We start from the raw sequence: 23,062 nt of genomic DNA, 5'->3' as shown, positions 1-23,062 counted from the left end.
TTGAACAATCTCTTGATCTTGCTTTAACGTTGACAACAAACTAGTGCATGTGCTTTACTAGATTCATAAATAACCATATATTATAAATCTTTTAGGTGGAATCTAGGCTCTGTGAGAATCTCACCTCGTAATAATACGCTCAGTTTGCTTGTTTAAAGTGATGCTGATGCCAGGTATTACTATCAACCAATCTTGTCTTTTTTTTTTAATGTTTTGTTTTGTCTTGGTCGAACTCTGTTGAGATTTGGTAAACAGGATGGATGAAGATCGATTATTATGTCATCATTGTAGTACGGAATGTGACATTGCTGATTTTTCTTTCCACCCAACCAAATCTCCACGAAGCAAAAAAAACAATGAATTATCTTGAGCCCGTTGTTAATGTTTGTAAAGAACAAACACATTGGTAAAAGGGAATATATATTTTAGATAGCTCACTGCTTTAAATTAGAAAAATGATATCATGCTTAGCAGTTACACAGAAAGCAACACTGCAATAACTAATGACACGAGTAAGCTTATTCCTAATGATCAACCCATAGAACATGACACACAAGGAAGCATAGTGAGTACTGCTAAGCTCTTATTTCTAGTGATTAATCTATCCACATTCACCCTAAAACTCAGATGTAATGCATAGGTGATGAAAGCCTCTAGGCAGAAGAAGGTGGCTTCTTGTATGGTGTTGGAGGAGGCAGAATTTTACGGGGTGGCTTGTGAGGATCTTGACCTTTCTCCACTGGAGGGTGTCCTGGATAGTGACCATAAGGTGGTGATGGCAAGTGCTTTGGTGGTGCTGGAGTTTCTACTTTGGGAGGTAGAATAGTGGGTGGCTTCTCTACCTTAGGAGGTGCCTGAACTGGGGTTGGTGGCTTATACACTGGTGGTTTCTCTACTTTGGGAGGTAGAGTTGGAGGTTTAGAAATTGGGGTTGGTGGCTTGTGAATTGGCACCGATGGTTTGGGAGGTTGGTAAACTGGGGTTGGTGGCTTATGTTCAGGGGTTGGATTGCTTACTGGAGGAGACTTGTAAATAGGAGTTGGTGGCTTCTCAATTGGGGGAGGTTTCTGAATTGGAGTGGGGGGCTTGTGCTCATATGGAGGTGGCTTTGGGTAATCGGCATTGGATGGAGTGGTGAGAAGCGCCACTGCTAGAAACAACACTAGTAAGCTTGTGCTAGACATATTGGCTACTGATGATTCAAAACCAGAAGAGTGGATGCCATTTTATAATGCCTACTGTGGGCCCTCGTCGGCAGCACAGTGTCAAATAGTTTCATCCATTTCATACGTAAGTTACGAAAAAAAAATAACGTATCGTACATTTTTAGGTGAAGAGGGGTCCATTTTGGGTCCCTTTGATTTGAAAATGGTAAATTGAAACAGTGATGTTAAAATTGAGTGGACAGAAGCTTTGAGAGGTAAGAACGTAACCAATTCCTTTTGGACTTTTAAACAGTTTTTCATCATGTGGTGAATTTCAAAGTTGAAAGTTAACTGCTAATAACAAATTAAATTTTAACATGCACATGGACCATATAATACATTATCAATGCATGACCTTGGGTACATAAAAAGTCTAGGCGCAGTGGGTGTATATATATATATTATTTATTTTCTTTTCCTTTGGTTGGAGTCGGTGCAACTTGGTGTGATTTATGAATGTCCATGTTGATAATTTTATATAAATAATAATAATAACCCTTTTTGTTTTTTTAGGATTTGGGAATATGGACCACTCTACACTTGTCCTTTCCAAAGATTTTGCAATGTCTATCTATTACGCGTACGCGTTTCTTGATTTCCCATATAAATTTTGACATTGATGGGTGCCGGTGGAAAAATAGGTATGGTATATTGCAAATTCCAGATACACAAAATAAGACTAATACCAAATGAGAGAGAGAGAGAGAGAGAGAGAGAGAGAGAGAACTTGCATGAGTCTTTTACCCTTGATTGAAAATCGCTTGCCATGGAAGATAAAGGTTTAATGTATACTCCTCAGTCCTCATTGTCGTCAAGCAACTTAAAGATGGCTACTTTTTGTTTAAAATCCTACGGCAATACTCAAAGCAAGGCCCAATCACTCTTTGGGCCACTATTTCTATTTTGTAATCTTTTACTTTTAATGCATGCACGACCTAAGCAGTGAAGGCTCTAGAATTTTTTTTCTAGTGTGGTCTATAGTGTTGTTATTTTTGTGTCCTAAAAGTGGTGTAATTTTTTGCTAATAAAAAAGAAAAGTACAGGTAAAAACAATTTCATTCTGCGGCCAATTGCAAAGTAAGCTAAAGTTTGGAGAGAATGTTTATTTATTTATTATTTTTAAAAATGAAGCAGCAATTTTAAGAGTAGAGCTACCGACACAACACTTTCATAACAAAATCTAAGTAGCAAGTTGTTAAAGATGTAAAAAAAATAATGTCATTTGTTGGTCTAGATAAAAACCAATTAAAACTTGCCACTTAACCTTTATTGTAAAATTATTGTGAAAATAACACTAAGATAATCATATTCAAGCTTATTTCAACTAGGATTAAACAAAATTTAGGGTTAGGGTGTTTAAAATTTTATTTTAGGGGTCAAAAAAAATTAATTTATATATAATTTTTGTTTTTCGACCAGCTCAGGGGGTTTCATTTGAACCCCCTAGACTTGCTATAGAGCCGCCCTTGGACCTAAGCCCATGTATTTTTTATTAGAAAATCTATGATTGATAGAGCATAAAGCCATAAAGTCAAACAAAAAAAAAGAGGCACAAGAGATTTCTATTCATTCATTTTTTATGATCCCTTATTTCTTCCAGGATTAAATGTATTTTTCTTATAATTTCCTATTTCTTCTAGGATGACATATATTTGTATTTTTTTCCTTTTCTTTTTTGGAAGTAGATCGGGAATGTCCCTTGTAAAATTCTTTTATTTATATACCCATTTATTTTGTATAAAAAAAATAAAACTAAAAGGTATACATGAGTTCAGTAGTCAAAATTAAAATATTGTTGGTTACTTCGCTAGTATGAGTGTCTATGAAGTGTGGGAGGCTTAAGAGATAGCGTTCAAGTTTTCAGGAGGGAGTTTCACATACATATACACTTGAATTAGGTTAGAGTAAAATTTATATCTATCTTGTATAAAAAAAATTAAAATTAAAATATTGTTGCACTTTGATGGAGACTAGCAAAGTAAGAGCATTAGCATCATATTCCTTAAAAGTTTCTCCCAATTTTAGGATAAGAATCTATTTTTGCTATTGTTGCTAACCATTTTCAAAATGCCCACATTAGTTTTTCTACTCTAAAATCAAAACCCAATTTCAATTAAATATTATTTCTTTCATTTTTTTTTAAAAATTTCCCATTAAAGCCCAAAACACCCACACCTAGATTTTCTACTCTAAAATCTAAACCCAATTTCAATTAAATACTATTTTTTTTGTCGGACCGTGAGTTATGCCATTCCCCCTCAAAACCAATTGGTGATGAGGAAAGCACACTCAAATCTTTTGTGGCATTCGACATCACACCACGCAGGCTTGTTTTTAGAGTGGTTGTAGGAGTCAAATTGTGGTCCTCCCAACAATCCCTCCCTCACAATGACACTCCCATGACTCGAACCCATGACCTTGGCTCTGATACCAATTGAAAGCTCGAATTTATGTGAAAACACAAGAACTTGTTTAGACCTCCAATTAAAAGTTACGGCTTAGTTGATTTTACTCTAACTTAAACTAAGTGCAGAATAAGAGTAAATGCGAGCGAACAAATAATAAAACTACTTTAAGCCATTTTAAGCAAATTACAACAATAAAATGAAAGCTAAAAGAGTAGGGAAGAGGATGCAAACAAAAGACAACACCGAGACATGTTACCGAAAAGGAAACCGAAGAACTTGACGAAAAACCTCACCACCGCCCTTCAAGTAGTAAATCAATCCACTAGAAAATAAGTTGAAGTACAAGAATAACAAAAGACCCTCCAAGCCTAGTCTACCCCATGTACTTGAGCCCTCCAAGCTCCTGCTACCAACTAACTTGACGAAGCCTTATCTTCTCTAGCTTTCCAGATCACATAATTCAACCCGATTGCATCCACCAAATGATTGACTTCTTCCAATACTTCCCAGCAGCACCAAAACCTCACTTTACACTCAGATTGGGTGTGGTAAGTGTTTAGGCTATCAACCTCTCAATGATATGGATATAGAGAGGTAGGAGTAAAGGAAAACCACAAAGGATTGTGTAGATGATTGTAGGTATGACAATCTCTAACTCTCAAGTGTGTATGCTAGGGTTTTCTCTCTTAAAAGCACTCCTTAGTATATATGGGTAATAAGGCTTTAAATAGTGTGGGTGAAGACATGGTGGAGCAGATATGCCAAAATAGCAAAACAGAATGTTTCGCGGGTATTTCGTGGGAAGGCCTTACTCGTGAATTACTCGCGAAAACCAGTTGTCATGACTCTTCACATTCCAATCATGTGCTCTACACGTGGCTCACTTCGCAGGATAGCTTCTTGCGAATCTTCTCGCGAAATCCACTTGGTCTTCAATGAGATCTTGAGTCTTCACACTCTCTCTCACACACAACCCATACAATAAAATTCCACATAAAATACAGGGTAAATATGATTGAATATAATTACAATCAAATTTGGCATGGAATTAAAGCCAACACACAATAGCTGTAAATAACAACTTTACAATCTCCTCCTTTAGCTATTCCGTGACAAAACCCCTAAAATAGACTCTAGACTTAAACGTGAGTTTGGGAACAATGGCAAAACTCACTCGCACCTAATTCTAGTAGCTATGAAGCACTTGCATGTATACACTTGTATCCTGAAACACTTGCACACAAACAAAACTTTCATTAAGCTTATGACAAGTTGAACATAAGGTGCGTCTAGGAGTAGGTAAAATGCGATCAAGGTATTAAACAAGATATAATCAATGAAGCATAACTTAATCAAACATGAACAGTCATTAAAGAATGACTACAATGAACATTTTACTAGTAAATGATCATCAGGACACGCAATGCAATTAAGAGCAATGCAAAAATCAATTGCATGTCCAACACACAACCCATGCAAAACACTAAGGTATTTGCGTCAGGGATACAAGATCCAACAAGGGCACAAGTATGGAGTACTAAAGATTATACATAGATAATCTAAAAGTACTTAAAAAGCTACAAAGCAAGGATACTTAAACAAAGTACTAAAGATAAACTGAAGTTTTTAAACTAAAGTACTTTAAAGCTTTAAAAGAAAGCAATGTAAATATCCAAGAGTTATAAAAGCTATAAAGATAAATGAAAGTAGACTACTAAAACAAAAGTAAACTACTAAATCACCACCAAAATAAACTAATATCAATGATATGCTATGCTATGCTCCCCCTCAAACTGTGCAGCTCCCCCTCAAATTTCTCCCCCTTTTTGATCGGAATGGCGAAAGAGGCTAGAATTGCTCGGACTCGAATTCAGAGCCCTCCTGCTGCTGCCGCTGCTGCTTCATCATCATGTCATCAATCTAAAATGGGAGTGCAGTGATTTAGCCTTCGATGTAGGCAAACAAGTCGAGGTGTTCTGTACATGAGATTCTAACATACCATACATCTGCTCAACTCGTGCAATGAGACGATCAAGAAGATCGGGTGCTCGTGCATGTGCTTGGGAAAAGGGTTATGCAAAGCCCTCCAGGGCTGATGTGAACCGTTCTATCTCTTCCTCCGTGTCCCCCACCTTCTTCCTCAACATTGTCCTGTCTAGATAAAAACCAATTAAAACTTGCCACTTAACCTTTATTGTAAAATTATTGTGAAAATAACACAAAGATAATCATATTCAAGCTTATTTCAACTAGGATTAAACAAAATTTAGGGTTAGGGTGTTTAAAATTTTATTTTAGGGGTAAAAAAAAATTAATTTATATATAATTTTTGTTTTTAGGATGGTTTTTATGACTTTTTGAAATCAATCAAGTATCTGGATGGCTATGTAGCCAACATATCAAGGTCAGTGAACGTAAAAAATGGTAAATTATCTGATTTGAAAAGCCATGACTATCATGTGCTACTACAACGAATTCTTCCAATTGGGTTGTGAGGGTTTGCAGATAAAGACATTAGTATTGTATTGTTTGAGTTGGGCAACTTCTTCCAAGACTTATGCTTAAGGACCCTAAAGCAGAGTGAATTGGAGAAACTAGAAGAACGTATAGTTTTTATACTATGCAAGCTTGAGAGGTTCTTTCCTCCAGCATTCTTTGATGTAATGGTCCACCTTGCTGTTCACTTACCTCAAGAAGCAATTCTAGGAGGCCTAGTACAATATCGGTGGATGTATTCAATTGAAAGGTAATTAGATCTTTTGATGCATTCATCAATTGCATCTTTCCCACGTGGTATAAAATCACATTCTGTGTGTATTTTTTCCTTGTAGGTACCTTGGAAAATTGAAAAGATACGTTTCCAACCGAGCTCGACCAGAAGGTTCAATTGCAAAAGCTTACATTTTTAAAGAATGTATTAACAACTAGCCTTTGTATATTGATGGGATCGAAACTGTGCATAACCGAAGAGAAAGAAATGACGATTTTGGTGAATCTAGCGAAGGATTGATAATTTTTTCACAGACTGCCCGACCTACAGGTGGTAGGCAAAATGATGGGACTTGTCTCGTGCATTGCTTGATATTGCTCATTGGTACTTGTTGTACAATAGTCCTGAGCTAGAGCCTTATTTAAAGTATGTGATTTCATATGCATATATTATTTAATCAAGTTTTGAATATTATCTGCAATGCTTAGCTAAAAATAAATCACCTTATTTTTAACAGCGAACACAAAAGCACATTGCATAATCCTACTGGAGAAGCCATAACTCAAATCCAACGACAAGAGTTTCCTAAGTGGTTTAGAGAACGTGTAAGACATTTGAAATTTAATCACACACTAATAAATTTAAACATTTAAATTTATTCGTCATTGCTTATTACTAATTAATATCACTTATTGTATGTCATTATAGATGAATAGATTGAAAGTTAACGAGTCATCAGAAGCTACTAAACAATTATGGTCATTAGCAAATGGTCCTAAGCCACATGTGAAGGAGTAGATAGTTTGTATGGTTAATGGTGTAAAGTTCCATACAAGGGATCTAGACAATCGTCGTGTAACCCAAAACAGTGGTGTATGTACCGAAGGGGACCATGAAGGAGAAATGCATGACTTCTATGGTCATGTGTGCAAAATTTGGGAATTAGAGTATATGTTTCGCTATAAAGTTGTTTTGTTCCAGTGTGAATGGTACAATACTAGTACCAATGGTCGAAGGAGAACGATAAAAACTGATGCACACTACACGAGCATTGATGTTACAAGTCAATGGTATCAAAATGACCCTTTTATACTTCCTAGTCAAGCGAAACAAGTTTTCTACCTTTAAGATACCAAATTGCGTGACCCTTGGAAAATTGTGCAATGCATCCAACATAAGGGAGTGTTTGATGTCCTGGAAGTCGGGGGCGAAGAATCCAATGATAATACAGAAAATAGTGACGCATTCCAACAAGAAGAAATTGTTGATGTTGTCCCTATCAATGTTGAAGACAATATTATTGAGTATTGTATGGGTGATGTTGAAACTGAGGTTGTTCCTGAAGGTGAAATTTCAAGAGACGCTAATCAAAATGAAGAGCATGACATACCTAATGTTGATCTTGATATGAATTATGATATGTAGAGTTCATAACAATTATCTTAAATGTTATGTGCTTTTCTTAAAGTTTTATACTTGTCTACATAGCAATTGTTATTGAGATGTGTAAGGTTGAATTTTATCAACCATCTTGTTGGCTTTATTCCGTACCAAATTTACTTGTATTTTAGCAATTAGTAACCCTGTATTTAGGTGGGAATCATGTAAGGGTAGTGAGTGAGAGAGTGTGAAGAAATGCTCAAGATTGTGCAAGGATGCAGAGACTCGCGGTTGGAACTCGTGAGTGACTCGCGACTGGTAAGCCGCCAAAGTTGGCGCACGTGTGAAGCATGCAGGGGAGCTGAAGAGTCATGTTAGCTATTGCACTACAGGACAAAAGTCCCAGGCTAGCCAGGCCGTTAGCTCGCAGCTTAAACTTGCTACTCAGCCTAGTTGCGAGGCTAAGTCGCCAGACCACCCTATTTGAAAAAAATATACTTTTCACATTCCTTCTCACCCTACTATATTTAGACCCTTATACCCACGATATTTAGAAAGCTTCCAGAGAGAATTTTGAAAGAGAAACCCTAGAGAAAAACAAGATTGATTCATCCACAATCTTCCCATAGAAACTCTTCAAATTCCTCTACTTTCTTCCTCTCCATTGTCAAATCCTTGAGAGGTACATTACCAAAACCTTTTCTCACCATACCTATATCTGTGAGAAGGCCATTTGGTGTTTAGGAAGCAGTTAAGAAGAGACCAATTTCATATTGGTTGATACTATGGTCAAGTAGAGGAATCTGAGAAGCTAAAGAAGAAATAGGTGGCGTAACCTCGTTGGAGTAAGAGCTTGGAGGGCTTAGGTACATTGGATAGATTAGGCTTGGAGGTTCTTTTACTGTTCATGTATCCCAACTACATTCTTTAGTGGATTTTTTGCCGCTTTGAGTGCGGGGGAGAGGTTTTACGCCGAAGGCTTCGGTTTCCTCTTCGATAACACATCGTGTATTGTCCTTGTGTTTGCATCTCTCTTCCCTTAATCTTTTCCATTTAATTTCTATTGTGGATGTGATTTTATTTGGTTTAGATTGTTTATCAAGTCTGTTTTAAGCTTATGTTCATATTCCGCACATTAATTGTTTGACATTAAGCTTGAATTGGTAATTTGTAAATTGGGGGTCTAAACGTTCAAAGTGTTTTATACACTAATTGAACTTTTAAGATGTTTTGTGATTATCTTGAACCTGATATGGATATTGATGTGGTCATTTGTTGTGTTAAGTTAGTAGCAATTGTGTTCAAATTTTGCACTTGTGAATTGCTTGATATGGATAATGGTGTGGATTATGATATGTAAAGTTAGTAGTAATTGTTATTGAGATGTTTTGTACTTATCTTGAACTTGATATGGTGTGGACTATAATGTTAAGTTAGTAGCAATTGTACTTATCTTTCATGTCAAAGCATAGTTTCAAAAAATGCTCAAAAAGGCCAAATACACTCATAATATACCGAGGTATGAGATGGCAAGATTGGAAAGAATGAAGCAAAACCAAGAGATAATTGATGCTTTGGGATTGAATCACATCTCAACTTCTCTAAAGGATTCTGCTCAGTCCAATTGTGCAAAAGGGAAAAGAAGTAGAGCTAGTGTTGTGGTAGATGATGATTATGTACCACCTATTGGTGACAATGAGAATGATGTTGAGTCATCTAATTATTTAATCCATAAGGTACAATAGATGTTCCATAGGGTACAATAGATAATAACTTTGTTGTTCTATTATTTGTAATGACTTTGTTGTTCCATTATATGCATGTTTGTTAGTTACAGATGGCACCAGGACGACTTACACGCTTGCGAGGTGAGGCATCTATCTCGATGGTCCAATCTATGGTTCAATCTACGGAAACACCTCCTGAAGCAAATCCTCCTGCCTAAAGTTCTTCTAGTGCGGAGGCTACCGACACATTAACTAGCACGACTGGTAATTACATAGAACATACTTAATTACAATTGCACCCTGTCTTTACTATTAAGATTATACTTAATGTACATGGAATGTATAATTTTTTTTAACATTGATAATGTTTAAATAGGATTTACTAGCAGAAATACCCGTGGAACAACACGTAGTATAGCAATACGGACACTTGTTGAAAAGAGTAGTAAATTGCCAGTACGTATAGCTATAGAGTATGATGCTCCTATTGGGAAGAATGCGTGCAAGCTTGTCAATCAAATTGGCGTATAAGTGCGAAGTAATTTGTCCAGTTACAATGTAAAAAATTGGAAAAGTGTTGATACTGCTACTAGAGATGTGGTGCTTCAAAATATCGTGGTAAATTTACATTGATAACGTCTAACTCGTCTTTGTTGTCACTAAGCATATTAAATTCATATAATAATATTTTTATAATACATATACACTTCATTTTACAGGATCAGTTTAAGCTAGAAGGAGATTCCAACTTGGTAATGAAAATAATAAATACAAAATGTGGAAGATTATTGAGTAGCGGCTCTAACAAGTTGTATCAAACTTATAAAAAGCTCGTAGAATCTTATGGTGCTGACTATGCAAAAACCCACCCGCCAAAGAATGCTACACTTAAGCAGTGGACTGGACTCATTGAAGGGAAATGGACCAATAAGGACTGGCTGGTAAATTATTTATGCGTATATTATTATTATCCAATATTTACTATATTATGTTGTCAAATGATTAGATTAATACTTAGATGAAGTAAATGTATACTGTTTTATTCATGATCTAATAAATATCTTGAATGTTCTTTATTAGGAAAAATCAAGAAAGAACTCTGAAAATAGGAGCAAAATTTCAGGCAAACATAGATGCGGGACAAAGACACTTGCTGTTAGGGTTGATGAGGAGGTGCTTGTTTTTTCATTTTCTCAAACCTTAGTATATTACATGTTGTGATTAATTAACTATAACTATCTAACACTTGAATGTTAATTAATCAGACAAATAATAATGGCAGTCAAGTTCCTGAATTGGCAAAAATCTACAAAGATGTTCATTTCAATCCAAATACAAATAGGTGGATACACCATGAGGATGAAACGACATATGTATGTGTATCATTCCATCCTTATCATGTTTGTAAAGCTATAACATATGTAGTATTAATGTTGTAATTGCTTGTTTTTTTCTCTTTCAAATGGTAGGAAACTATTCTCAAAGTGCAAGAGGATCATTGTCAAGATCCTAATGCAATTCCCCTTACACAAGAGGAGATCTCAAACTTGGTTTTTGAGAAGAAATCTGGTATTGTAAAAGGACTTGGCATGAGACCTTCCTCTTCTCTAGTAACCACTGCCTCATCTTGTACCTTGGTAGAGTATATCCGTCGGTTAGAAAATGAGATAATTGAGCTCAAAGAGGCAAGAGTTAGGGACGAAGAGGAGCGAGCTAGGGAGCAAGAGGCGCTAGCTAAGCAAGATGAGATTCAAAAGAATATTCGTAATTTTTTGAGGAGCAAGGGTTATGATGACTGTTTTACCTATGGGGGTGGTTCATCTTCAAGTTAAATCACTTATTGGTTAGTACTTTATCTTCAAGTTAAAACACTTCATTTTTTATGTATCATTTGAAACTAATTCTATTATATTACACTTGAAAATTTATATTTGCTTTCTACAACTTATACATTAGGAGTTGTGATTTTAATTTATTGGTATGGCTACTCTTAATGCATTGTTAGAAATGTTTCTTATAATATAGTTAATGTTTTTACTTTACGATTTTAATGTAGTAGTGTTTTTAAATTTGTGCAAATTTCTTATTGGTGGCTTTAGGAGATTTACTTTTGGCATTATTTGAAGACAAATGGAGACATCTTCCGTTGGTTCTAATTATATTATGCTACATTTTTTGTATTGTTATAAAACATCTTAAGTTATTGTATGTGTTGCAAACAATTATTGTATGGAAGGAGTTTGAATTGGATACTTGTTTTAATTTTAACTTGTGGAATGTATGGATCGATTTTTTATAAATGTGTTGTTGAAATAAATGTGTTAATCAAATGTAAGGTTTTAATAATGTAATAACAGGTTACAGGTTAATATCAAAGCCATGAAAATAATAAAAACAGAAAATAAGTTTTAGCGACGAATTTTTTTGTCACAAATATAGCAACAAAAAATTGTTTTTGTGACAAAATATTTAGTCACTAAATGTAGCAGAATTTTGTAAGAAATGGTTTTAATGACGAAAATTTTCGTCGCTATATGTGCCTAGATTTTCTTAAAAATAGTTTTAGTGACAAATTTTTTCGTCATTATATGTACCCGAAAGTAGTTTTAGTGACGAAATTATTCATCATTAAATATGATTTAATAAACTGAAATGGTTTTAGTGACAAAAAATTTTCGTCACTAAATACTGTTTTTAGCGAGGAAAACATTTAGCGACGAAATCGTTTCATTGCTAAAAGTTTTTTTCTTTCTTAAACAAATCGGACTTTTAGTGACAAAATTCTTCGTTGCCAGGACTTTTAGCGACGGGGCTACAGCGACAAAACGAATTTCATCACTAAAAGTCTGATTTCATTACTAAAGGTTTTTAGTGACGAAAAACTGGACTTTTAGTGACGAATTTTTTCATCACTAAAAGTAAATTTTGTTGTAGTGATTCCCTCGCCGCTCCTTTGAGAGTGGTGGGGAAAGAACGACACAAGATCTCGTCAGGGAGCTACTGAAGACCCAAAGTCATCTTGAAGGTGTTGAGGTGATCCAAAGGATCTTTCAGCCCGTCAAACGGCTCGAGCTGTGGTAGACAAAACTTTAAGGGCATCAGGCATTCTAGGACCACTTTAGTGAAGGGTGAATTTGTCCTCCTGACCATTCGGCCTAGGCTCCAGTCTGTTTTCTCCTTGATTGCATTCCCTAACTCCTCCATCTCTTTTCTCATTTCCCTAAGAAGGTCCGAGCTCACCCCTTCTGCAGTAATTGGTCGTCGGTAGTCACCCCTCTTTTGGCTATCTCCATCATTGTCCTGGTTGGTCTCTGAGCGATTGTCCTCTTGTTGTAGTTGTAGCCTCATCTCTTGGTTTTGTCTGGTAAGCTCCTCCACACTGGCTGTAAGCGTCTGGATTTGCAGAGCTAATGTTACGAGATATTGGGGAGTGATGGACTCCATCTGGACTTGTGAGTTGAATGGAACTACGTTCTCAAACCTAGGTGCAAAAAAGTCGTCCCCACAGACAGTGCCAAACTGATGATGCTAAAATCGTCAATGATCGTCCAACAGTAGAGCCGACCAAGATCGTCCAAAGCCCTGCAAGAACAAATGAATAAAGGAAAAAGGAAGGAACACCGGTGTGGTACCTGCCCATAGAGCCTCCAATGGTAAAGTCAGATAATTGAGAGAGAAAAGAGAGGGTTGAATACCAAAGTATCAGAGTTTCTGGATTAGAATTAAGTACCTCCTTAGGTCCTGAGGTGCTTGTATATATACAGCTACTTCCTTCTCCTAGCCGTTGGAGGTGTTTTAATGGTGGCTTCAATGTGGTCTCTGTAACGCCTCCGTGAGGTGTTAATGAGAGGATCTTCGTCTCTCCAACGATTAGGAGACTTATTGCTACTGTATAATGCCTTGCCATTATTTGTGAATTAATGGCTTTTCCTTCGTCCAATGGATATGGCTAAGAACGGAGACTGGTGTGATGGTTCCTTCGTCCACCAGCCCCTCTTCTGGACGAGGAGGTTGCCAGAGGGAGTTATGCCGGGTCTATCAATTTTGAAATTTAAAAAAAAAAAAAAAAAATTGAGTTTCTTTTTTTGTAAATAACGACAATAAAAAATAATGATTTTAAGTATTTGTTTTTGTTGATAGTTTATTAATACTAAATGGATTGTTATTTGTTCGGGAAAAATTTAAAAAAAAAAATATTTGGAATTTTTATTTATTTATTAATGAGCATGCACGCCTTTGAACATCCTTGAGAGTCGAGACTAGTGCAGTTTGGCAATAAGCAAGAATGACAAGTATTAAAAAGACAGAAATATATATATATATATATATATATATATTATAATATATAATAAAACATTATTTCTGGTGACACTTAACAGTACTACATTACATTAGAGGAATTAAGAAGGATAAACTAGTGTCAAAGTCCGAGAAACGGCATGGGCTTTTCTCACTAGCTAGAACTAGTAGTGCTCCATTAATTCGCTCTGGATGTATAACATGAGTTGGAAACTGCCCTTATTTCTAACATACAATACATAAACTCTTTTGATATAAAATAACTTAGAACGGTGATGGGGGCTTGTGTGGTGGCTTGTAGTGTGGGGGAGGTGGCTTCTTATATGGTTTCGGACTCGGAGGAGGTATCAATTTTTGGGGCGGCTTGTATGGGATTTCCTCATTTTCCATTGGAGGGTGTCTTGGGTAGTGTCCACATGGAGGTGGTGGCTTGTGCAGTGGTGGTGGTCTCACTACTAAAGGAGGAAGTGGCTTGACCTTTTGGTGGTGGTGGTCTCACTATTCTAGGCGGTAGAATTGGTGGTTTTGGCTTCTCTACTTCAGGAGGTGTGTGAATAGCTAGAAAGCACGGACGCGACTGGGAGGGTGCCACACTCGCGTCCGACCCGGCCCGACGCGAGACGCGGCGTCCGACGCGGTTGCCCGCGCGTCGGTGCCGCGTCTGAGTTTTTTTTTTTTTCCTCAGATTTGGGCCGACTCGGCTCGATTCGCACCGACGCGGCTCAATTCGTGCCGAATCGGCTTCGATTCGCTCCGAACCGGGCTGATTCGGCCAGAATCGAGCCGTATCGGCCATATCGGTTTGTATCGGCCGGCGACCGATACGGCTGATACGGCCAAAACATGCCGGAAAAGGCAGAAAAAGCCCGAAATCTGCCTTGAATCTGGCCAGAAAATCCGAAATTCTCATCTCAGAGTCATATTAATGTGTTTCTTGCTTTCTTCTTTCTTTGTTTTGTGAATCAAAGCATAGTAATGTGTTTTTTAAAAATATTTTAATAGTAAAAATATATAGAAAATATAAATAAAAATATTTTTAATAATTTTTTAATCACCGAGTCCCGCCGCACCCGCACCCTACTTTTTCAAAAATTGCCGAGTCCCGCACCCGAGTCTCGAAACGCACCCGTGCTACATAGGTGAACAGGTGTAGGTGGCTTGTAAATAGGAGCTAGTGGCTTGCGGAATTCAGCAAAAGCTGGACTGGTGAGAACCACAATTCCGAAGAACAACAGTGGCCAGTATAAGGAAGACATTTCTGATGGACGATGGTGCAAAATAAGAAGAAATGGGCACCATTTTTATAGTTGATTTAAGCCATTATTGGCTGTAACAGGTGTCGAAATTAACGTCGTTCATTGTGATTCAGCACCTAAATTGTAAAAGAAGTCCAACGAGGGTATGGCGTGTCATTTACAATTCATAAATGTAATAGACATAGTTGGGTCCCATTGAGTCGTAAAATTGGACTACTGGGACAAAAGGTTTGAAAGTGCAGGTCTGGTTTGCTCGTGAATTAAGGTGGGATCCCCTGATTTAAGATTACATATTGTTTTTAGGATAAGCTTAGCGAAGTTAGTCTTTGCCGATCTTACACTTCAATCAATTACTTCCTTCTCTTATCCAATTTTTCAGTACTGTTAGTATAATAATAGAAATGATAATAATTTTAAAGATGTAGAAGCTCTAAATTCTAAACCATGCAATGATATATATTAGGTTTAAAATTTACCGTGTAAAACAAAGACGAGCAAAATTCATAATTACATTAAATTGATTAATTAAAACGTCCAATATATAGTAACAATACCTCAATCTATAAGTGGATGGGCCCAACATATAGTAACAATACCAGGTCAAGCTCATATACAGTACCAATACCAGGACAAGCTCTGGGTGAGTAGCTCAAGCTCAAATGCGAATGAAATATATTTAAAAAACTTCTTTCATCAAGACAATTTTATATAATTCATGACAGCTATATTCTCTTTAATTAAATCAAATATAATTATCTTTTAAATTATGTTAATCATAATTAATACTATTATTTAAACATTTTAAATATAATTTTTCTTGTGTGAAATAAATTAAAGATCATACATTTTATTATAATAATGGTTTAGAAAACATTAAATGTATCTAAATCAAATAATTTATAAAAAGAGGTTGCATGAAATAGAGTGAAGGGTATTATTATTAATTTGACTCAAAAAAATTTTTTGGATTAATGTGCTAAAGTGTTTTGCTATGGATTCCAAGATTAAGCATGTGAGTACTCATTTGGTCCCTCGCTTTAATCAGGCTGGCCCAAATTTTTCAGTGCACAACAGTATTAAGTTAGGTGTGTTTGAGTAGTATTTGATTACCAATTTGCCACATCTGGGTTTTATATTTGCCCTCTCTTCTTTGTATTTGGTACATGTCTCTATACTATTTTTTGCTTGTATTTTCATTCCTATTTTTTATTTGTAAGATCCTTCTCAAGTTTATAATTATTTTATAATTTGTCAAAGCCCTTTTATACATAAGGTAGAACCGTAGAAGTGATAATCAAAGTTTAGATCATTGAAAGAGGGGCGGCTCAGTGATGATCTCCCTCTTTAAGTTTCTTCTTGGTTGATGTTTATTCAAATCCTATAACATCATAGAGACTGCTGCAGTTGTCTAGACTCTTGTATATCTCCTCCATGGTGGATTCTGACCTTTATAAACGACAGGCTATAAGCTCAATGGTTTATTAGATAATCGAAAACATAAGATGTTGAAGACTATTTGAAATTCAGAACTACATAGGGGAGCCTTTGAACAACTAGAAAAGGCCTAGATTTCCTCCTCCTTATCACCACCTCAAAGACAAATTTACTATATTTTCAATTTTTTTTTCCTCTTTTAGCAGGGTACTACGACATATATAAATAGATACATATATAAATAGATATTTGGTTTGAGTAATGCTAGTGACACTAGCAATTTTAGTACATAACTTTTAGATGAGAGACTCATTAATGATAAAAAAAAATTAATAATAATTATGACATTTTTTTATTATGTTGTTGATATATATATATATATATATATTTTTTTTTTTTGGTCGAAAGGAAAATTATTTTGTTGAAATCAATTAATAATATTCATTATTATGTTAGTTTGTAGTGACTATAAAGTAAAATTTGTAATAATTAACTTTCGCATATTTTATTCTTTTTTTTTTGTTATTTGAAATAGAATTCTTAATTTAACATAATCTAAGTGGATATATATATATATATATATATATATATATATGTATGTTTGAAGTTATCTTTTAGAAACTTAAACCCTAATTCTTGTTATTCACTCAACTAGTCCACGGTGATTATTTGATGCACCCGCCCCTACGAGAGCCTTGATAGAAGTTGAACAATCTCTTGATCTTGCTTTAACGTTGACAACAAACTAGTGCATGTGCTTTACTAGATTCATAAATAACCATATATTATAAATCTTTTAGGTGGAATCCAGGCTCTGTGAGAATCTCACTTCGTAATAATACGCTCAGTTTGCTTGTTTAAAGTGATGTTGATGCCAAGTATTACAATCAACCAATCTTGTCATTTTTTTTTAATGTTTTGTTTTGTCTTGGTCGAACCCTGTTGAGATTTGGTAAACAGGATGGATGAAGATCGATTATTATGTCATCATTGTAGTACGGAATGAGACATTGCTGATTTTTATTTCCACCCAACCAAATCTCCACGAAGCAAAAAACCAATGAATTATCTTGAGCCCGTTGTTAATGTTTGTAAAGAACAAACACATTGGTAAAAGGGAATATATATTTTAGATAGCTCACTGCTTTAAATTAGAAAAATGATATCATGCTTAGCAGTTACACAGAAAGCAACACTGCAATAACTAATGACACGAGTAAGCATATTCCTAATGATCAACCCATAGAACATGACACACAAGGAAGCATAGTGAGTACTGCTAAGCTCTTATTTCTAGTGATTAATCTATCCACATTCACCCTAAAACTCAGATGCAATGGATAGGTGATGAAAGCCTCTAGGCAGAAGAAGGTGGCTTCTTGTATGGTGTTGGAGGAGGCAGAATCTTGCGGGGTGGCTTGTGAGGATCTTGACCTTTCTCCACTGGAGGGTGTCCTGGATAGTGACCATAAGGTGGTGATGGCAAGTGCTTTGGTGGTGCTGGAGTTTCTACTTTGGGAGGTAGAATAGTGGGTGGCTTCTCTACCTTAGGAGGTGCCTGAACTGGGGTTGGTGGCTTATACACTGGTGGTTTCTCTACTTTGGGAGGTAGAGTTGGAGGTTTAGAAATTGGGGTTGGTGGCTTGTGAATTGGCACCGATGGTTTGGGAGGTTGGTAAACTGGGGTTGGTGGCTTATGTTCAGGGGTTGGATTGCTTACTGGAGGAGACTTGTAAATAGGAGTTGGTGGCTTCTCAATTGGGGGAGGTTTCTGAATTGGAGTGGGGGGCTTGTGCTCATATGGAGGTGGCTTTGGGTAATCGGCATTGGATGGAGTGGTGAGAAGCGCCACTGCTAGAAACAACACTAGTAAGCTTGTGCTAGACATATTGGCTACTGATGATTCAAAACCAGAAGAGTGGATGCCATTTTATAATGCCTACTGTGGGCCCTCGTCGGCAGCACAGTGTCAAATAGTTTCATCCATTTCATACGTAAGTTACGAAAAAAAAATAACGTATCGTACATTTTTAGGTGAAGAGGGGTCCATTTTGGGTCCCTTTGATTTGAAAATGGTAAATTGAAACAGTGATGTTAAAATTGAGTGGACAGAAGCTTTGAGAGGTAAGAACGTAACCAATTCCTTTTGGACTTTTAAACAGTTTTTCATCATGTGGTAAATTTCAAAGTTGAAAGTTAACTGCTAATAACAAATTAAATTTTAACATGCACATGGACCATATAATACATTATCAATGCATGACCTTGGGTACATAAAAAGTCTAGGCGCAGTGGGTGTATATATATATATATATATATATTATTTATTTATTTTCTTTTCCTTTGGTTGGAGTCGGTGCAACTTGGTGTGATTTATGAATGTCCATGTTGATAATTTTATATAAATAATAATAATAACCCTTTTTGTTTTGTTAGGATTTGGGAATATGGACCACTCTACACTTGTCCTTTCCAAAGATTTTGCAATGTCTATCTATTACGCGTACGCGTTTCTTGATTCCCCATATAAATTTTGACATTGATGGGTGCCGGTGGAAAAATAGGTATGGTAGCATGTGTACCTGAAATAAATTAGCTGAATGTTGTTGAGATGGTGGGACCTTATGGCTGAACTAAAGGAGTGATTGACACTTGCAAATTCCAGATACACAAAATAAGACTAATACCAAATGTGAGAGAGAGAGAGAGAGAGAGAGAGAACTTGCATGAGTCTTTTACCCTTGATTGAAAATCGCTTGCCATGGAAGATAAAGGTTTAATGTGTACTCCTCAGTCCTCATTGTCCTCAAGCAACTTAAAGATGGCTACTTTTTGTTTACAATCCTACGGCAATACTCAAAGCAAGGCCCAATCACTCTTTGGGCCACTATTTCTATTTTGTAATCTTTTACTTTTAATGCATGCACGACCTAAGCAGTGAAGGCTCTAGAATTTTTTTTCTAGGGTGGTCTATAGTGTTGTTATTTTTGTGTCCTAAAAGTGGTGTAATTTTTTGCTAATAAAAAAGAAAAGTATAGGTAAAAACAATTTCATTCTGCGGCCAATTGCAAAGTAAGCTAAAGTTTGGAGAGAATGTTTATTTATTTATTATTTTTAAAAATGAAGCAGCAATTTTAAGAGTAAAGCTACCGACACAACACTTTCATAACAAAATCTAAGTAGCAAGTTGTTAAAGATGTAAAAAAAATAATGTCATTTGTTGATCTAGATAAAAACCAATTAAAACTTGCCACTTAACTTTTATTGTAAAATTATTGTAAAAATAACACTAAGATAATCATATTCAAACTTATTTCAACTAGGATTAAACAAAATTTAGGGTTAGGGTGTTTAAAATTTTATTTTAGGGGTCAAAAAAATTAATTTATATATAATTTTTGCTTTTAGGATGATTTTTATGACTTTTTTGAAATCAATCAAGTATCCGGGTGGCTATGCAGCCAACATATCAAGGTCAGTGAACGTAAAAAATGGTAAATTATCTGGTTTGAAAAGCTATGACTATCATGTGCTACTACAACAAATTCTTCCAATTGGGTTGCGGGGGTTTGCAAATAAAGACATTAGTATTGTATTGTTTGAGTTGGGCAACTTCTTCCAAGACTTATGCTTAAGGACCCTAAAGCGGAGTGAATTGGAGAAACTAGAAGAACGTATAGTTTTTATACTATGCAAGCTTGAGAGATTCTTTCCTCCAGCATTCTTTAATGTAATGGTCCACCTTGCTGTTCACTTACCTCAAGAAGCAATTCTAGGAGGCCTGGTACAATATCGGTGGATGTATCCAATTGAAAGGTAATTAGATCTTTTGATGCATTCATCAATTGCATCTTTCCCACGTGGTATAAAATCACATTCTGTGTGTATTTTTTCCTTGTAGGTACCTTGGAAAATTGAAAAGATACGTTTCCAACTGAGCTCGACCAGAAGGTTCGATTACAAAAGCTTACATTTTTAAAGAATGTATTAACAACGAGCCTTTGTATATTGATGGGATCGAAACTGTGCATAACCGAAGAGAAAGAAATGCCGATTTTGGTGAATCTAGCGAAGGATTGATAATTTTTTCACAGATTGCCCGACCTACAGGTGGTAGGCAGAATGATGGGACTTGTCTCGTGCATTGCTTGATATTGCTCATTGGTACTTGTTGTACAATAGTCCTAAGCTAGAGCCTTATTTAAAGCATGTGATTTCATATGCATATATTATTTAATCAAGTTTTGAATATTATCTGCAATGCTTAGCTAAAAATAAATCACCTTATTTTTAACAGCGAACACAAAAGCACATTACATAATCCTACTGGAGAAGCCATAACTCAAATCCAACGACAAGAGTTTCCTAAGTGGTTTAGAGAACGTGTAAGACATTTGAAATTTAATCACACACTAATAAATTTAAACATTTAAATTTATTCGTCATTACTTATTACTAATTAATATCACTTATTGTATGTCATTATAGATGAATAGATTGAAAGTTAACGAGTCATCAGAAGTTACTAAACAATTATGGTCATTAGCAAATGGTCCTAAGCCACATGTGAAGGAGTAGATAGTTTGTATGGTCAATGGTGTAAAGTTCCATACAAGGGACCTAGACAATCGTCGTGTAACCCAAAACAGTGGTGTATGTACCGAAGGGGACCATGAGGGAGAAATGCATGACTTCTATGGTCATGTGTACAAAATTTGGGAATTAGAGTATATGTTTCGCCATAAAGTTGTTTTGTTCCAGTGTGAATGATACAATATTAGTACCAATGGTCGAAGGAGAACGATAAAAACTGATGCACACTACACGAGCATTGATGTTACAAGTCGATGGTATCAAAATGACCCTTTTATACTTCCTAGTCAAGCGAAACAAATTTTCTACCTTTAAGATACCAAATTGCATGACCCTTGGAAAATTGTGCAATGCATCCAACATAAGGGAGTGTTTGATGTCCTGGAAATCGGGGGCAGAGAATCCAATGATAATACAGAAGATAGTGACGCATTCCAACAAGAAGAAATTGTTGATATTGTCCCTATCAACGTTGAAGACAATATTATTGAGTATTGTATGGGTGATGTTGAAACTGAGGTTGTTCCTGAAGGTGGAACTTCAAGAGACGCTAATCAAAATGAAGAGCATGACATACCTGATGTTGATCTTGATATGAATTATGATATGTAGAGTTCATAACATTTATCTTAAATGTTATGTGCTTTTCTTAAAGTTTTATGCTTGTCTACATAGCAATTGTTATTGAGATGTGTAAGGTTGAATTTTATCAACCATCTTGTTGGTTTTATTCCTACCAAATTTACTTGTATTTTAGCAATTAGTAACCCTGTATTTAGGTGGGAATCATGTAAGGGTAGTGAGTGAGAGAGTGTGAAGAAATGCTCAAGATTGTGCAAGGATGCAGAGACTCGCGGCTGGAACTCGCGGGTGACTCACGATTGGTAAGCCGCCAAAGCTGGCACACGTGTGAAGCATGCAGGGGAGTTGAAGAGCCATGCCAGCTATTGCACTACAGGACAAAAGTCCCAGACTAGCCAGGCTGTTAGCTCACAGCTTGAACTTGCGACTCAGCCTAGTTGCGAGGCCAAGTCGCCAGACCACCTTATTTGGGAAAAACTGACTTTTCACATTCCTTCTCACCCTACTATATCTAGACCCTTATACCCACGATATTTAGAAAGCTTCCAGAGAGAATTTTGAGAGAGAAACCCTAGAGAAAAACAAGATTGATTCATCCACAATCTTCTCATAGAAACTCTTCAAATTCCTCTACTTTCTTCCTCTCCATTGTCAAATCCTTGAGAGGTACATTACCAAAACATTTTCTCATCATACCTATATTTGTGAGAAGGCCATTTGGTGTTTGGGAAGTAGTTAAGAAGATACCAATTTCATATTGGTTGATGCTATGGTCAAGTAGAGGAATCTGGGAAGCTAAAGAAGAAATAAGTGGCGTAACCTCGTTGGAGTAGGAGCTTGGAGGGCTTAGGTACATTAGATAAATTAGGCTTGGAGGTTCTTTTGTTGTTCATGTATCCTAACTACATTTTTTAGTGGATTGTTTATCGCTTTGAGGGCAGGGGAGAGGTTTTACGCCGAGGGCTTCGGTTTCCTCTTCGATAACACATCGTGTGTTGTTCTTGTGTTTGCATCTCTCTTTCCTTAATCTTTTCCATTTAATTTCTATTATGGATGTGATTTTATTTGGTTTAGATTGTTTATCAAGTCTGTTTTAAGCTTATGTTCATATTCCGCACATTAATTGTTTAACATTAAGCTTGAATTGGTAATTTGTAAATTGGGGGTCTAAACGTTCAAAGTGTTTTATACACTAATTGAACTTTTAAGATGTTTTGTACTTATCTTGAACTTGATATGGATATTGATGTGGTCATTTGTTATGTTGAGTTAGTAGCAATTGTGTTCAAATTTTGCACTTGTGAATTGCTTAATATGGATAATGGTGTGGATTATGATATGTAAAGTTAGTAGTAATTGTTATTGAGATGTTTTGTGCTTATCTTGAAATTGATATGGTGTGGACTATAATGTTAAGTTAGTAGCAATTGTACTTATCTTTCATGTCAAAGCATAGTTTCAAAAAATG

At 36.0% G+C, this 23,062-nt stretch overlaps 2 protein-coding genes across 2 annotated transcripts; both read right to left on the bottom strand.

Moving 5' to 3' along the window:
- Window positions 1-403: 403 nt before the first annotated feature.
- On the bottom strand, window positions 404-1,195 carry LOC115995281 (repetitive proline-rich cell wall protein-like). The gene has a single exon (XM_031119787.1). The coding sequence runs from the start codon at window positions 1,182-1,184 to the stop codon at window positions 654-656; it is 531 nt and encodes a 176-aa protein (XP_030975647.1). The 5' UTR covers window positions 1,185-1,195; the 3' UTR covers window positions 404-653.
- A 16,331-nt stretch (window positions 1,196-17,526) lies between these two features.
- Window positions 17,527-18,319, bottom strand: LOC115995168 (repetitive proline-rich cell wall protein-like). Its single transcript, XM_031119625.1, has one exon. The coding sequence runs from the start codon at window positions 18,305-18,307 to the stop codon at window positions 17,777-17,779; it is 531 nt and encodes a 176-aa protein (XP_030975485.1). The 5' UTR covers window positions 18,308-18,319; the 3' UTR covers window positions 17,527-17,776.
- Between the last annotated feature and the right edge of the window lie 4,743 nt (window positions 18,320-23,062).

The sequence above is a fragment of the Quercus lobata genome, chromosome 6, assembly GCF_001633185.2.
Source record: "Quercus lobata isolate SW786 chromosome 6, ValleyOak3.0 Primary Assembly, whole genome shotgun sequence".
Classification (NCBI taxonomy): domain Eukaryota; kingdom Viridiplantae; phylum Streptophyta; class Magnoliopsida; order Fagales; family Fagaceae; genus Quercus; species Quercus lobata.
Note: the sequence above shows the minus strand (reverse complement) of the source record. Positions and strands in the feature narration are given on the sequence as shown.

What these genes read in the sequence shown, in the direction of transcription:
- LOC115995281 (XM_031119787.1), bottom strand. Translation starts at nt 1,184, where the DNA reads ATGTCTAGCACAAGCTTACTAGTGTTGTTTCTAGCAGTGGCGCTTCTC.
- LOC115995168 (XM_031119625.1), bottom strand. Translation starts at nt 18,307, where the DNA reads ATGTCTAGCACAAGCTTACTAGTGTTGTTTCTAGCAGTGGCGCTTCTC.